Here is a 17523-nt window from a genome sequence, read left to right on the forward strand (position 1 = left end):
TCTAATATATAAATGTCAGATGTATTACTACAATCCAATATCTTGTGAATACTTTGTGCCAGTGCTGTCAAATTAGGGATTTTATTGTACAGGGTCCAGATTAAAAATTGTTGATAAGGGTACAAGAAAATTTGATTTGATCTCCGATGAAAATAAGGTTGTCTTCTAGACATTGGAAACCTACCTACCTATTATTATTAAAAATAAAAACTAATATAGTTAATATATTATATATATTAAAAAAAATACTAATATAAAGGGAAATTATTAATTTTACGTCAGACACGTTACCTGATAAATACTCTTCCTGAAAGATTAATAATAATAATAATAATAATAATTTTATATATATATATATATATATATATATATATATATATATAATTACACATATATCTATCTATAAATCTGTAACCCTTGGAACAACAGATCATGTATTTTTGCGCTCCAGCTAACACCAGTTTAAGTTATGAAACAAGAATTATGTTTTGTTACAGCGTGAAGTAAAATACTCACATTGTGCGGGGAGAGGCAGCATATAAGGGCAACTAGTAAAAAAGTAATACAAGAAGAAACTCTGATATGAACCACTAAAAGTTGTTGGAGGGAACTGTATCTCCTTGCAAAGACTTAGGCAATGTTCTATTACAAGTCGGACATTGGCTTACAGGGTATCTACCAATAGGTGGCACTAGAGAAATACATTTCTTCTTTCTGGAGGGGAACTATTGTGCAACTATTGGTAGTAAAAGAAAAAAAAATGATATGCTAAACAGTAAACAACAAAATACAGCGGTTCATATAATTACAAAACATAAACAAAATGGTTAAATAATACAAGTAAAATTATTACTAATTGAATATACTAATATAAATTAAAATGAGTAAACTGAACCAATTGCTTTTTAATCTTTTTTTTTTTAAGATATTCTGCTACAATATTTGATATTGAATCAAATTATTGTTTATAACCTTGAAATAACTTGTGCCCAAACTTGTACACAATATTGTAAATGAACAGAAATGTTGTGTAGCAATAATACAAATAACAACAATACAATCTGTATCTAGTTTAAATAAATAACCTATCTGTAATTGGAGGTTTATTCTATGCTTTATATTGAATTATTATGCTTTATTGTAGTATTTTTAACAACTTGATCAATCTTAAATCATTTAAATGGTGATAACTAATACATTTTTAGTTAAACTTAATTGATAATATAAAGAAAACAGTCATTTATATGTCTTTAATCTAATGTTTAATTGTGATTTGTTTATGAATATTTTCTCTTCAACACTAGATAGTGTAAAAAAACTGGTTGAGGTATATAAAAATCACTTTTTTGAATCATGAAGATGCCCTTTACCACCAATGAATTGTCAGTATTTCTTTGATGTCTTTTTGTTTTGTATGTTATGTTAAAAAGTATTCAAATAGCCATTCTTTCACTGTAACTTTACGGGATATGATTTTTTTTTGTTTACTTTTATAAGTCATTTCTAGGTTTAGTGTTCCCTCAAGCCATAATGTCATACCCCTCTAAAAATACACACGTCTAAAAAAGAAAAATGTTATACTACTTGTAGAGCATAAAATGACTACAGATGACTAAAATTAAATAAAAGAGCAAGTTATAGTCATAATTTGCTTTTAAAAGATAGATATAAACAGAAAGATGGATAGATAGATAGATAGATAGATAGATAGATAGATAGATAGATAGATTTTAAATTTTACCCATAACATGCAATTATTTTAATAAAGAAACTATTTTAATTACATCTTTAGCTTCTTTATATGTTCTGTGACATACTTCATAGCGTTAAATTAAAAATACAATTTCAAGAATTTATTCTGCTCCTTTTTTAATGTATTTGAATCGTATTGGGAAAAAAAAGCTAGTAAACAATATTGTGCTGATAAGGTGTGTGACTCTTGTGTACAAACCACATTTGTAAACTCTGTATTTGCATTTTTAATGACTTAACCGTCTTAGGGTCCATTTACACAGAAAGATTATCTAACAGATTATCTGCCCAAAAATTTGAAGCCAAAGCCAGGAACAGACTATAGACAGAGATCAGGTAATAAAGGAAAGCCTGAGATTTCTCCTCTTTTCATATCCATTTCTTGCTTTGGCTTCAAATCTTTGGCAGATAATCTGTCAGCTAATCTCTCTGTGTAAACGCACCATTACTATCTCTCATTCGCATATGTAAGCAACATAACCAATATCATGCTGTATATATTTTCTTCAAACAGCTGCTTACATTTTTTGTTTTGTGAGATATATTTTAATCAATATATAAAAACCCTTTTTTCTTCTAACAGGCCACTGTTCATTTTAGCTAACAGGAAATTAGTATTCTCTCACTCAAGTAAATAGCATGCAGTGGTATATCCAGAATTAGGGGGGGGGGGGAGAAAAGGATATAATATGAATCCTATGACTGAATTTATATTTGCTATAATATGAAAAGACACCAATACGATTTGCTTATAAAACTAATACTTCATTATAAAATTACGCATGACATACATATTTTTTGTAATAAATTGAAACTTGAAAGAAAAAAATAATATAATAAAAGTATGTTTGCAATTTGTTCCTCACAAATAGTTGTAAAATGTGTTGAAAAATGAATGTACAAGACAGTGTGAGGTCTGTATGTAAAGTTTTTGATAACTGATTGTACAAATAATGAATTAAATGATAGAATCACATTGGAGATAGTGCTCAAGGCTCCACTTCAAAGCCATGCTGGCAAAAACGAGTTCATTGTATTAAAAAAACAAAAACAGATATCCGCTTCTACTAACCTCTCCATTGCCTATCGCTTACACATATCTTCCTTTTTATGAGTCTGTAATCAGAAGCCTATTTAAAACCTGTACTCAGTAAGCATGGACAATTTCAATCCAAGGCTCCAAGTGGAGTGTAGATTTCAATGTGTAATTTTACACAGCTAATACTTAAGAGACTCATTTCTCAAATGTCAAAGTGACCTCACCCAATATAGATTATAAGTAGCAGTTTATAGCAGCTTTCAGTCCAACAATTATCATACAATTAAAAGGCACTGTTCTTTACTTATAGGCACTGTTCTCAGTTCACATAGTCAAGAAAGTAACTAGTTGCTTAGTACATGTTTATTAAAGGCACATGACTACTTGTATCTTAGCATTTCCTCCTTGCTGTAGTCCATTGAAGGTGTTTGTAAGGATAAAACGTGGCTGAAGATTAAGGTAAAATGCCCAAATGTCCCTGCATATAAGTGATAATGTCCCAATATTTGGGAGTACTCATATTCACAACTCCCGTATAAAAAAAAAAAAGTAAATAAATAAAGTCTCTTTAACCCATTACAAACATGTATTGTTTGGACCATGAAGTCTTTAACTAACACTTTGTTGCATGTGGATAAATTGCAAAATTGCAGAGGGAATGGATAGTTGCCAACAGAAAGTCATATATTGGGTTGTCCCACAATGACACCTTTCTGCTGTATTTGTATATATAATAGATGGGTGAAAATGCTAAATTAGACCTATAGACTATAGTTTACTCCATAGCATCTGTTTATAACTATAAGATAACTATGATCTCTTGGTTGATTGATATTGGTGTAAAAAAAACAATGCAAAAAGTGATTGTACAGCAGAATAATAACTGATTATACAGAACCAGGTACACATCCTATTGCATTTCAATTGTAGGTTATATTTCATCTTGTATATTAAAACTTGCTTGCCTTCTGCAGACTACAAAGGACTAGACATGTCTGGCATACTAATTTGTTTTCACATCTTGGCTATAGGGGACAGACAACATACCCTAACACATTACATTATGGGCAGCTTTAGACTACACGGCGTAGTTCCTTCTCACTCCAACAACTTTATTTTCTTTACAATAGGCCTACTGTCCCACTATAGAAAATTTCTAATATTGTACATCATTATTTCAAGGAACACTTGGAGGGAGTCTGTCAGGAAATTTATACTGCCCAAACCACAGGCAGCATGAAATATTGTCAGGCTCTCATATTACAAACAGCCATGGCAGTTCAGAGAGAAATAAGCCAGATCATAGGTGAAGTGCCCTTTAGGCATTATCCACCAGTTGTTCCCCAACATTGGTTGGGCAGCATGAATAGACAAGCTGTAAAGGTTTTGTCCAGTTTTCTGTAAATAAGGTTTAATTCAAGATTTCCCCTTGCTGCCAGTGAACATAATAATTCTTTACTCATACCAAGAAGCTGAAAAACCATACATACCTTATAGTTCATTTAAGTATGTTTTGCTACAGTGTGTCCTGTCTAAACAATGTGTCCCACGCATGTATTGAGCTCTTTGGCTCTGTTCACACTTTGCAGCATAAGTTGGAAGTACACGTCAAAAACTACTCTTGGAATATACTTTCTAATTTAATAGCCTTGCCATAGAATGCCTAAAAAGTTGTATCTAAATATTAATATTGATATGTTTACCGCTATGGAAATAGTGAATAGATAATTTCTTTTGTAAAGAAGGTTCATTAAAGCTTAGATAGTCCCCACCCATTCCTTCAAGTAGCTTCTAAACACAAAACGTCAATATAACGATTAAGTTGTTGGCACTTTATTGATGACAGATTGTAGTGTAGACGATTGATCAAAATGGATCAATACTTCAAACGTATCTGCATCATTCTGAATCTACGTTTGCTGACAATAATTGATTGGAAATTCGAGCAGAGACCAATCAATGGCCAGACCTAAGTGTCCCCTAAGCAAAAAATCTAATTAACCTGATGATCAAGGGTCCATGTTTACACAGTGCCTTTCTCCTATTGACCGCTTTGTGTAGAATAAGCACTGTAGGGGAATAATAACTTGTCCTCTGGTTACTTTTTGCCATCAAATATTAATACATGGAAAGAACACATTCTATTGTGCGGGAAATTTGATGTATTCTTACCTGATACCATCCATTGTGTTCAATAGAATAACAGGACTTATACTGCCCCAATTGTAATAGGGGATCCTACCAAGTAACGGGGATCACCTTATAGCTTTGAAACGACTCTATTTGGGGGCACTGTAAATTAACCAGAGAACACAATTTAAACGTCACAGGTTCACAATAACCAAGACTCTTATGGTTTCTAATATGTTAGACGTGATGACAACAGAACTATCATGGGATTAACAAACTCTTTGAATTCTAGGTTCGGTAGAAGATGATCAAACCCTTCAAGAAGTCACCTAAGGATCCAGGTTAGCTCATTTAAATGTTTGGTTTGCTTTATTACCTATAAACATTATTATACCTTACTGAATTTTAATAGAAGACATTACATATTCTTTTTTTAGCATCCTTAATAGCTTTTTATCAGTTGATCATCTGTATAGATTAGACATCTAGTTTGTTTGAAAAACATTCATATGATTTTGGGCTTATTCACACTAAAAAATTATGGTCAAAATACAAGTTGTTAAAAAAACCTTTCTTTCTGAGACTGATAGGAAAAAGAGGGAAGTCATTGTATCACATGCTTATAATGCAGATTGATCCTCTTTAGGGTATGCAGAAAGCTTTCTTCTTTTCTGCTGGGAGACCTTCTACCACTAGTACCCTGTCTCCTTTTATTCTCTATTTGCTGCTTTGTTCATATATAACTTTCTTCACTTTCTTGCTTACTTCTTCTATACACATATTTTCTATAAAAATGTTCATATGTTCAGTATAGGCTAAAAGAAGTATTTTTGTGCGTGGGCTGTTTTAAATTACAGTTGTTATTTTATATGGTGTGTGTGCACTGCTGTCCAATTTACCATTGACTTCAATGGAGTGCATTATTACATTGAAAATACAGCTGTATTTTCACCTCAAAATTACAGCCATATTTTAGTGTGTGTGAACATAGCCTAAGGCTATGTTTCCACACAGTATTTTTGCTCAGTATTTTGCAACCAAAATCGGGAGGCTATGTTGACACACTGTTAAAATTGAGTGGATGGCCGTCATTTAACCCCTTCAAGACAGAGCCCTTTGATGCACAAAAGTCCGGGTCAAATTAATGCAATGTTCCTCCCTGCTTTCTAAGACCCATGGCGCTTTTATTTTCCCCCCTACAGGGCTGGTTGGGGAGTCATTTTTTGCACCATGAGCTTTAGTTTTTATAAATATCATATTGGTGTAACAGAAAAATTTTATAAAATCAGCAATCCTAGTGAGTTTTTTTTGTTTTGTTTCCGTTTACGCCGTTCACCTTGCGGGAACAATAATGTTATATTTTAATAGATCAGACAATTCCGCACGCTACGATATGTAATATGTTTAATCATTTATTTATATTTTTATAATGGGCAAGGGGGTATTTTAAATTTTTATTTGGAGGGTGTTTATAAGGGTTTTTAATACTTTTAAAAACTTTTTTATTACACTTTTTTTTTTAAAACACTTTTAAGGCTATGTTCACACTGCGTATGAGTCCGGCAGCATTTCATACGCCGCCGTACATGTGCGGCTGAAACTACAGGCGTGGGAAAAATAGACATGCGGCCGGATGCCTATGAACCGCAAACATACGCCAAACATGCTTCCCTAGCTTGTTTCGAAGCGATCTGAGGCAGGTCATTTACTTGGAAATCTTCGCCCAGCCCTGTAAACCACACAGAACCTTTTGGATCGAAAAATCAAGTTCAATTTGGCTGAAATAAGTACTTCGTACGGTTTCAACATTTCCGTCCTCAAACAATGGTCTTGTTTATTTTTCACGGCGCTGTATACGATCCGGCCATAAGCTCATACGTAGTGTGCATTGTGCGGGCGTATATCGTATACTTTCAAGCGAACGCATCAACCTCAAAACTACGTGCGTATTTTTGCGGTTCGCACTACGGCCGGAAACATACAGTGTGAACATAGCCTAACACTGTAATATATGCAATCATTAGAAAGCATATACTGATCTATGCTATCTATAGAGCAGACTCTATACATAGATCGCGAGTGTGACAGGACGGAGGTAAGGAGCTTACTCCCGCCTGTTGGCACATGCGATCGGGACCCCCGCAGCACGGCTGTGGGGGTCCTGATCACTCAGTGACAGATGCTTGATCTGTCACTCAGTACCTTAAACGCCGTGATCGCTGTAGATCACGGCGTTAAAGGGATTAATGAGAGTCGGCTGCGGGATCGCAGCTGACTCTCATTACCTGCGGCCCCGAACACAGATGAGAGCGGGATTGCTATTCCTGCAGCGCTCCCGCTCTCATCAGTAACACAGTCAGTTACAGGAACGTATATATACATTCCTACTGCACGGGGTAATCTCTGAGGTTAGGTGAGACTAATAGTAGTACCACGCACAACCTGAGGAAAGTTGTGGCACTTTTTTTTTCTAACTTGGACAACCCCTTTAACACCTTAGTGACCAAGACAATTTTCATGTTTGCACTTTTGTGTTTTCCTCCGGGCGTTTAAAAAGCCATAGCTGTTTAATTTTTTAAATCTACAGACCCATATGAGGTCTTTTCTTTGTGATGCCAATTGTATTTTGTAATAGCACTTTCTATTTTTTTTGGAACCAAAAAAATAATATTAAATTTTAGGTATCGCTGAGTGAAGAATCGCTCAAACTATTAACTTATCACATATGTACTGCATTGATCTTTTATATCAGGGCTTGATTGCTTCAGCATGCTACAGACAAGCTGAAGCAATTGCTGATGTCAGGCAGCCTGGGAGACCTCGGGCTGCACTGACATCAGATCGTCTCCCCGCAATCTTGCTGTGGGAAGCCGATCCGGCCACAGGGACACCAGTGCAGGTATGCTAGGGCCATTTGAATGCATATGTCAGTTTTGACAGCAGCACCTATATGGTTAAATAGTGGGCACAGACGATCGCTCATTGATGGCTATTAGCGACGGGCCCCAGCTCCTCAGAGCAGCCTGATAGAGGGCTCTCTACACTCCCTTACAGTACCCTGATGTACCCTGTAAGTTATGGTGCCTTGGGGGTTAATATTGATTTTCAAAGCAGTTCAACGAACCCCCAATGGGCAGTATTATGAAGATTGCCCTAATGTTGTTTAAGTGAAAGAGTAAATGTCAAATCATTTAAACATAACATTTTCAAGAAGCAAACAATAAATTTGCTGCACAGTGTTCTGGTTTATTATTATTTTGCCATTAATACTTGCATAGGCTACAAGTGATTTAGCTCGACTACTCAGACATACTAATCTATATCCACATGGTTTGCTCTACATATCTGTTTTTTATAGGACCATCATATTATAATGGTGTGTTTTTATGTTCTGACACTTTGACAAGCTGGGTTCACACTATGTATATTTGAGGCTGTATTTGGTCCTCATGTCAGGTCCTCATAGCAACCAAAACCAGGAGTGGATTGAAAACACAGAAAGGATCTGTTCACACAATGTTGAAATTGAGTGGATGGCCGCCATATAACAGTAAATAACGGCCATTATTTCAATACCACAGCCGTTGTTTTAAAATAACAGCAAATATTTGCCATTAAATGATGGCCATCCACTCAATTACAACATTATGTGAACAGAGCCTTTCTGTGCTTTCAATTCACTCCTGGTTTTGGTTGCTATACAGCCTCACAAATACAGCCTCAAATATACATAGTGTGAACCCAGCCTATATCTGATCATTTATAGTTGTATCTGAAGATAATCAGTGCCTGTAATTTAGATGTTGTATTACTTTTTCAGTACTCAACAATCAATATCTTCAATTCAGTTAATTCCTAATCTTCTGGTATCAGTCAAGCCAAATAAAACTTGCCATAGTGGTCTTTTTGTTTGTTATGATAGGAATGAATGGGTTTTCAATAGGAGACCCTAGTGTTATGTGGGATTCATACAAGCAGTTTCTGGTGCTTCCTTTTGTTTTGTTTTTGCAGACAAGCAAAGGGTTGATCTCAAATTAACAGTTAAATAGTAAAAAGTTCTGTATCTAGTCAAGGTGTAATCTATTTTTCTTCATACATAATCTTACTTGCTTCAAAACTTGGATCTTCACAAACATAGAAGATTGTTGGCAGAAAAGACCACTGTGTCCATCTAGTCCGCTGTTTTAGTGTTTCCCTTCTTATTATATTAGGATAGATATATGTTTATCCCAGGCAGGTTTACATTCTGTTGTAGAACTTGTAGATTTATCAACCACATCTGCTGTAAGTTTGTTCCAAGCATCTACTACTCTTTCAGTAAAGTAATATTTTCTCATTTTACTTTTGATCTTTCCCCCAACTAGCCTCTCACTGTGTCCCATAGTTCTTGAGTTTAGTTTTTATTTTTTTTAAACACTTCCCTCTTGAACCTTATTTAGTCTATATTTAAAGGGTTCGATCATGTCCCCCTTTCCTTTCTTTCCTCTAGACTATACAAAATCATACCTTGTTAAATTTACAATTTTCTATTGTAACAAAAAATGGAAACAAGTATCATACAGTAATGTGTTACATTCTATAGCAATAAAGATATAGTATGAAAAGAAATTACACACCATGCTTATTTTCATACTTCTCTTACCTGGCAAGCTAATTTTTTCTTTTCTTTACATATTTATGTTTTCTACAAAATAAATCCAAACAAAGTCTGCATGAGTTCATCTATAAATCCACAATATCTGACCTCTATTTTAATACATAGCTGTATGTTGATAATTATGGCCGTAACTAATGATCATGATCTTTATTTACAGCTGTAGTTATCATAATACGGACATATTTTCAACTTCTATTTTACAAAAAAGTTCTGTGAACATACCCATAAAGTAATCATTTCCGGAAGTCTTCTGTATGTTTTTTTTTTTTTATCATTTATTTTTATAGGTAAACCATTCTTAGTGACATATTAGTGTGGGATTTTGTGTTAACACGGATAGGCTATGTTCCCACAAGGTTTTTTGTCCATTAAAATCTTTTTTTAAATGATGTCCATCATTTAACTGATTGGCCACCTGTCAGTGCAATAACGGCTGTTGGTACATTATTCTAGTTTGGGTGGACTGATAGGTCTTTGGGTGAGTCTTTAATTGAAAAGTCCATTGAATATAGTAAGGACGGTGAAAAAAAAAACTATGTGAACAACTAAAATTTAACGTCTGTTGTTTGCAAAAGACGCCTAAAAATAGTTGACATGATCATTATTTTGACGTCCACGCAGACAACGTCTGTTATTTGATATAGGGTGTGCACCGGACGTCCGTCTTTCCATGGACATCAATGCTTTGCAGTAAATTAAAATGCGGTAATAACTGACTTCATTTTAAATAGAAAAAGTCGACGCCTTTTCTTTCTTTTTTTTTTTTTTTTTACTCTGTGTGAACATAGCTTAAAAGTGTTATTACTAAAAGGTTTAGTTTTTTTTTCTTTCTGCTAAGGCAAACTTATGCATTAGGGGTCTGAAATAAAATACTGTAATGGTTACATATTGCATTAAGCTGAAACAATTATTTTAAAGCTCTAAATGTTACTAGGATAGTAATACAATTAATTATATCTCTAAATATTTGCCTTCATGCATTCTTATATTTTATTTTGAAACATTTGCAAGACTAGAATAGTCTTATTTCATCCTAAAATACATCACAGACTATAATAAAACATGCTCCAAAACCTGGATGATCACGAAGATGACAACTGCACTTGGTAGTCACATCACATTTGAAGTCCACACACATTTTATTGATCACTTCCATCTGAATAGCTAAAACAATCAAACTTCATTTATTGTCAGCAACATCACTTGCCTTGAACACACTACTGACGTGACCTACAGTGTAAGCAACAAAAAAAATCTTACCTTCAAATTGTTACAGAACAGCTGCTGACAACTGAAAGTAATATAAAGATATGTGGCTTTCAGGTTACATATTCTGTTAATATGATGTGCAACTAGATGCATAACCAATCTTATAAACATCATGACGCCTAACTGTTTATATTATACTATACTTTTCTCTGTTTTTTTTAATAGCAACACAAATAAATTTGCACAAATCAACTGTTTTTCTTGCCATTTCCTAACCCTATCACTCCTAAAAAAAACTTTTAGGCTATGTTTACGCAATATTTTTTTTAGGTGAAAATACGGCTGTAAATAAAGAGCACAATCATTATTTAGGACCATATTCTCGCCGCAAAAAAAAACATTGTGCCTATAGCTTTATAGATATAATCATACACTTCCTGATGTTTGTTTGTTTTGCCAACATAGATTGACAAAAATAAAACCTCCTACATTGGGGAAAATTTTAAATTTGCAGAAAACCTTTCGATTTTACCTGCAGATTAGGGCAACTAAAATCTGCAGTAGATTACAGTACTAAACACGTGAATGATGTTTTACAAATCTTATCCACATGCTGTGAAATTTATTCACACAAAAACTGACCTGTAGTGCAGATGTTGCACAATGTGGAGTTTGGAAAAACTCTGGTGTAAGAACTCTACCTCTAGTGCAGTTATGGAATGGGTGTATAGCGAGTGCACTACTTGGCTGGCACCAAATGACCTAATTAGTATGTATAATTAGTAGGCTCTCTAGCAATACCCCTAAAATATTATTTTGGAGACAAATGTAAATCTTGAAGTATAATTAAATCACAAGTAAATATGTATATATAACACTTTATCTAAATCAAAATTAAAATTCATAAAAACATATAAACAAATGAACATGTAACTACACGCTTACAAAAAAATCTCTGTATATAAATCTCATGCACATGGTATAATACAGGATATAGACTTGATTATTTGTAGGTTAAAATACATATAATGCGGTTAAAATTAATATAGTACGGTTAAGTCCGCATGTAGTTGTGGCATACGGTGCGGTTAAATCGCCCCCTTCCCCGTGTTTCCCCCCACCCACACCAGACCCGGAAGTGTAGTGCTCTATACATACCTGCTTCTTGCCAACCCCCGTCCGCCATCTTGTGCCAATGATGTCATCATCGGACGGATGGCCGAACCGCTCCGACCGTCCCTAGTGCCGGCCGCCCTCTGCCGCGTCATCAGCTGCTCAGCCGCGATTGGCTGAGCACAGTCTGTTCGGCAGGTGATGCAGTTAATGTCATAAAAAGCTACTTTTAAACTGCCAGCCCCTTGCCCTTTGGCAGTGGCTTTTGTGTATGCATTCGGCTGGCAAAACCTCTCCGTCCCTCCTCTCCGCCCTCATCATTAGGAATGCTCCAGGCAGATTGCCTCCTATTCATCAGCTGTGTGAGCACGGCACATGGCCTGGATCGTTAAGGCACCTGTGTAGTTTTCACTGCAGAGGAATAGGAAAAATGGTGAAGAGGGTGGGAAGGAGGGACGGAGAGGTTGTGCCAGCCTAATGCATACACAAACTAAGCCACGGCAAAGGGCACTGGGCTGCCAGTTTAAAAGTTGTTTTTTATGACAATAACTGCATCACCTGCTGAACAGACTACAGGACAAATCTTGGATTAAAAGCAGCTATCTGAAGGTACAAGCGGTTTGGGGGGGTCAGATTGTGGGTACAGAGTCGCTTTAAAAGGTATCTTGTGGTACCTGGCACTAGCTAAAAGACACTGCTAAAAGAGGCCACTGCCATGAAGGAGTATACGTGCGCTAAACAAATGCATTGGTATGATTTCTAGCAGAATATTGCCTAAACAGCCGTGAACTGACCCTACTGGCTTGCCTTCTTCCTACACTGCATACTGGGATCATTTATTTCTCTAAGTGGGTTAAGCACTGGCCATCCACATGGTGTAAAAGAAAGCAGGATTTGTCTGATTAGGCCATGTTTATTTGCTTCATGATCCAGTTCTGATGCAACCATTGTATGTAGCCATGTCCCCATGTGCATCAGTGAACCCAGGGTGCCCTTGACCCTGTCATCCATTCACTGGCTGTCCTTCTCTAGATCATGTTGGGTAGGTTCTGATTAGTGAATACTGCCCCTGCATGACCTGCTGTTTTAAAGATACGCTAACTCAGTCATCTAACCATCACAGGTTAGTCTTTGTAAAAGTGCCATTTTTATCCTGCTTCCAATGCATCAGCTTCAAAAACTGATTGTTAACTTGCCGTCTAGTATATCATACCCCATGCGAGATGCCACTGTCACAGGATAATCAGTGGTACACACCTTTACTTGCCAGGGGCTGTAATGTTATGGTCAATGTCAATTCTTTGGGTTGACGATGGAATGGAGTCGATGGGATGGGCGGAAAGTCAAGCGGGAGTGTGCACGGAATCCGCGACACGTTATCTGTGTGAAATCTGTAGTGTGCACATACCCTTAGGGCCCTATTCCACCGGACGATTATCGTTCAGATTATCGTTAAATCGTTCGTATCTAAACGATAATTGTTCGTTTGAAATGCAGGTAGGTTCCGCTTTCAAATCTGAAAAAGGGCTCTAAGGGGCTTTAAAACCTGCACTGGTCCAGTAACAAATGTTCATTATGATAACATACATTGTGCCTTCCATCATTTAGAGCAATTTATAGTCTCTATCCACCCCACCCCTCTTATATTCCCTCAATTTCCTATTTAAAAAAAAATGTATATATATATATTCTAATTCTTTGAGTGGATAACAGAATCCACCCGAGCATAGAATGGAGCCTGTGTGACGGGTTGGACTTTAAGTGGGAGCGCAAGGGGGAGGGAGTGGTGGAATCCGTGGCAACTTATCCATGTGATTTTCATAGTGTGCACCAGGGCTGTGGAGTCGGTAAGCCGCAGCTCCGACACCAACTCCGACTCCGAAATTTTATCAGTACCGACTCCGACTCCCGATTCTGACTCCTGTTCCTTCATAAATGGCCAGTCAGATACCAGGGGAGTTATTTATCTCACTGGCTCAGCAGCTTCTCCCTAATGTCCTACATGATCCTGGGGCAGTGGAAATACTCACAACTAGACTAGATGGAGCAGGTGGTCTTTTCCTGCTGACAATCTGCTGTTTCTAACCAATATTCACCATACACGCAGAAACATTGCTAACAATGCCAGATACCTGTAATATAGAGGTCAGCCATAGTGATATAAAGGGGTCACTGTGGGGGCACGCCATAACAAACACACACACACACAGCCTGCTGCAGCCATAGCACAAACACACACACAGCTGCAGCCATAGCACACACACACACAGCTGCAGCCATAGCACGTACACACACACACACACACACACACACACACAGCTGCAGCCATAGCACACACACACACACACAGATGCAGCCATAGAACACTGAAGAAAAACACTACACTGAGGAAAGAGGTAACTGCTACACTACTTATGTCTTCTCCTCTTCCTCTATATTACACAGGATATCTTCATATTACACTGCTGCTCATATACAGTCATCCAGCATCCAGGAAGAGAACAGCACAGATCTCCCCCCACACAATGGACTCTTCCAGCTCAAAAACAAACTGCCAAATAGTGACTGACAACTTTTCCTCAACCCCCCTTATGTAATAGGGCCAGTGTCCTATTAGAATGTTGCTCATAATATATATTCATGAGCAAAACTTATAAAATTCATATCAAAACTCAATTCTAAATTGTCCTAAGATTTTTTTTAAAAGCTGGAGACTCCGACTCCACTACTCCCGACACCACAGCTCTCTCCCTCCATATAGAATAAATAGAGCCGCTGCTCATGTGCTGTTCTCGCGGCTATATGCAGAACAAAGGAGCCGTGGGCCGATATGGAGATCGCCGGTAAGAAGATCAAACCTGCCGCAATCTCTTACTTGTGGCCTATCCTCTGGATAGGAGACAAGTTATTTTATCTTGGAATACCCCTTTAAATGTTTAAAAACTGGGTCCTCTACTGATCCCAAAACTGAAGAGGCCATAGCATCAGTTTAGTGCTGCATCCTCTTCAAAGGGAAGTCCAGGTGGCTATGGCTCTGCTGTGCAAGGAACTACAGAGCACTCCCTGCACAAATGGGTCACTGTAGGTCCATCTCTGCAAATAAAACCTAGAAGGGGATTCAGCACTTAAAGTGGTGCCCTTACATCCTCAAGGTTGAATGGGGACTCAGAGTTTGAACACCCACAAATCATAAGTGACAGCATTTCCAAGCAATAATGGATATCAACAGATTACAATGACTTGTAGAGGAATCTGTTGTGTTACTAGTGAAGATTGTGCTAAGTGCTGCATTGTTTGTGTCTTGCAAATGTGACAGAATCTGTTCTGGAGGATCTGCAAGTATGCATCAATGCAGATGTGAACAGAGCCTAAGGGCCCTATTACACAAGACGATTATCATGCAAAAAATTGTTATATTGTTCGAATTTAAACTATAGTTCTGTGTAATTGCAGGCAATGATCGAAAAATCGTTCGTATGTCGTTGATTGAGATCTGAACCTAAAATTATTGTTAATCATTCGCTGTAGTTTCATATTTGTTCACTAATCGTTCAGTGTAATTGCACATTGTTCATTGTTTTGCTGGGATCAGAAGAAATAAACGATCATAGTAACAATCGCAATAACGATCGTAGTAACAATCGTAACTAACGACCATCGTTCTGTGTAATATATATAGAACAATTTTAGGTTAACAACCTCGTTTGCGATCATTTATGGTTAGTTTTTAATCGTTTAAAATTGTTCCGTGTAATAGGACCCTTAATATGCAGTATCCAGGCAAGCCTGTGTTTAATAAGCTGAATATCACAGCATCACAGAGCTGCTACATCTCAGTTTAGGTAGAATGTATCTATCAATGTGATGTTTATTTTGTACACTAGATACAATGATAACTGATTCAGCTGAGAAGGATTATGTTGTACATGTTTTTAGCCTGTGACAGTAGAATCCTTCTATTTACTTACACCAAAGCAGCGAGGATCTGAACTACCAAGTATACACATAGTAAGGTGAATGACTTGTACAGGAAAATGTTGTTTTTTTCACCATAATGCCTAGACTGTGTAAAGAAAGAAAGAAGTCTGTACTTACCTTCCTTGCTGAGGTGGGACCCCTGTATAACCTATTAGTAAAAACTAGTAAAATGGTTATAAATGTATTTATCTCCCTCCTATAGGATTGGATAATGCATTTTAGGGTAATGGGCATGCTCTATCCATCATGTGGTAAGTTAGCGTGCATTCCTAAATCATTGCATTGCAAAGAATGAACTATAATGGTTCTGGATAAGGATAGTCCAAACCTGCCGAGGTTCGGGTTCGTATGAACCCGAACGCTCGGCATCAGATTCCCGCTGTCTGGCCACTCCGTGCAGCGGATGGATACAGCGGGAGGACCGCCTGGAAAACTATGGTTATATCCCAGTTTTCCAGGCGGTCCTCCCGCTGTATCCACCCTCTCCACGGAGGGGGCAGACAGCGGGAATCATTGCCGAGAGTTCGGGTTTGTACGAACCCGAACCTCGGCAGGTTCGGACCATCCCTAGTTCTGGAGACTGAATTCCAAGATATCCATAGATATAATAATATATGCTTATAACCAGCTTAAAGCACTCTGCAGTCAGCCAGTGGACTCAAGCCCTTAACGTGTCACTGTCATTTTTTTTTTTTTTTAGAAATCAATAGTTCAGGCGATTTTAAGAAACTTTGTAATTGGGTTTATTAGGCAAATATGCCATTATCTGCATTCAAAAAGACTTTAACCAGGTCCCCCCCCCCTCCTCTCTCTCATTCACCATCATTATCAGAGGATAGGAGGGAGGAGGAAGATTAGTTGGCAGCAGAGAACAAAGGATTACAAAGGACCTGTGTGAAAGCCGGTATTCAGAGGTCAGTACTGACTTCAGAAGAGATAGCCCAGTGATGTAGCTGTAAATTAACTCTTTGTTGTCCTGTTTTGGTGCCTCATCTCCCTCTACCCCTCCCCTCTCCATAAGAGAACCATGAATACAGGGGGGAGAGCTTCAAACTGCTTTTTCATGATAAAAATGCCTTTTTCTGCTAATAAACCCAATTACAAAGTTTCTTAAAATTGCCGGTACTATTGATTTCTGCTCTTTAAATAGGATGACCACTTTATTACAGATTTTATAAAAGTGCAGTATTTCCAATGGTGTGCTATTAGCTTATATAGACATCCTCCTGCTGTGCCCCATTTTCACTATAGAAGTCCTTTGCCTGTACCATCCTGCAGCCCTGTCTGTACAATGGCTGAGCATGGAGGAACATGTGACCAGACACCTCCCTCAGTGTCCTCAGTAGGCATGTACAGGCTCAGTGGAGGAGCATGGTCACATGATCCTCTATGCCCAGCCATATTATGGATGGGACAGCCGCATTCTTTTCTTCCTGCTTGTTCAAATGATTGGTCGGAGTCCGAGCACTCAGACCCTGACTGATAAAACTACAACTCCCATCATGCCCACCAGACAGCTAAAGCTTTAGCCAAGGTCCCCTACCCCTGCCCTAGGACATGAAAAGGTCAAAAGACTGAACACAGCAGAAAATCTGCAGCTTAGAATCCTTTGGGTGAAATCTGCAGCAGATATGGTATGTGTGAA

The 17523-nt window shown here is 37.4% G+C and overlaps 1 protein-coding gene across 3 annotated transcripts in view; it reads right to left on the reverse strand.

The window, feature by feature from the left end:
• Positions 1–17523, reverse strand: part of HACE1 (HECT domain and ankyrin repeat containing E3 ubiquitin protein ligase 1) — a 153310-nt gene that overhangs the window by 132298 nt on the left and 3489 nt on the right. For all 3 annotated transcript variants that reach the window (XM_069974775.1, XM_069974773.1, XM_069974774.1), the window contains exons 2-4: positions 10839–10869; positions 9564–9605; positions 4964–5083 (exon numbers count right to left, since the gene is read on the reverse strand). In XM_069974775.1, coding sequence (XP_069830876.1) covers positions 4964–4973 — 10 coding nt within the window. In that variant the 5' untranslated portion in view covers positions 4974–5083; positions 9564–9605; positions 10839–10869. The remainder of the gene's footprint in view (positions 1–4963; positions 5084–9563; positions 9606–10838; positions 10870–17523) is intronic.

This window comes from Dendropsophus ebraccatus, chromosome 6, assembly GCF_027789765.1.
Source record: "Dendropsophus ebraccatus isolate aDenEbr1 chromosome 6, aDenEbr1.pat, whole genome shotgun sequence".
NCBI lineage: Eukaryota > Metazoa > Chordata > Amphibia > Anura > Hylidae > Dendropsophus > Dendropsophus ebraccatus.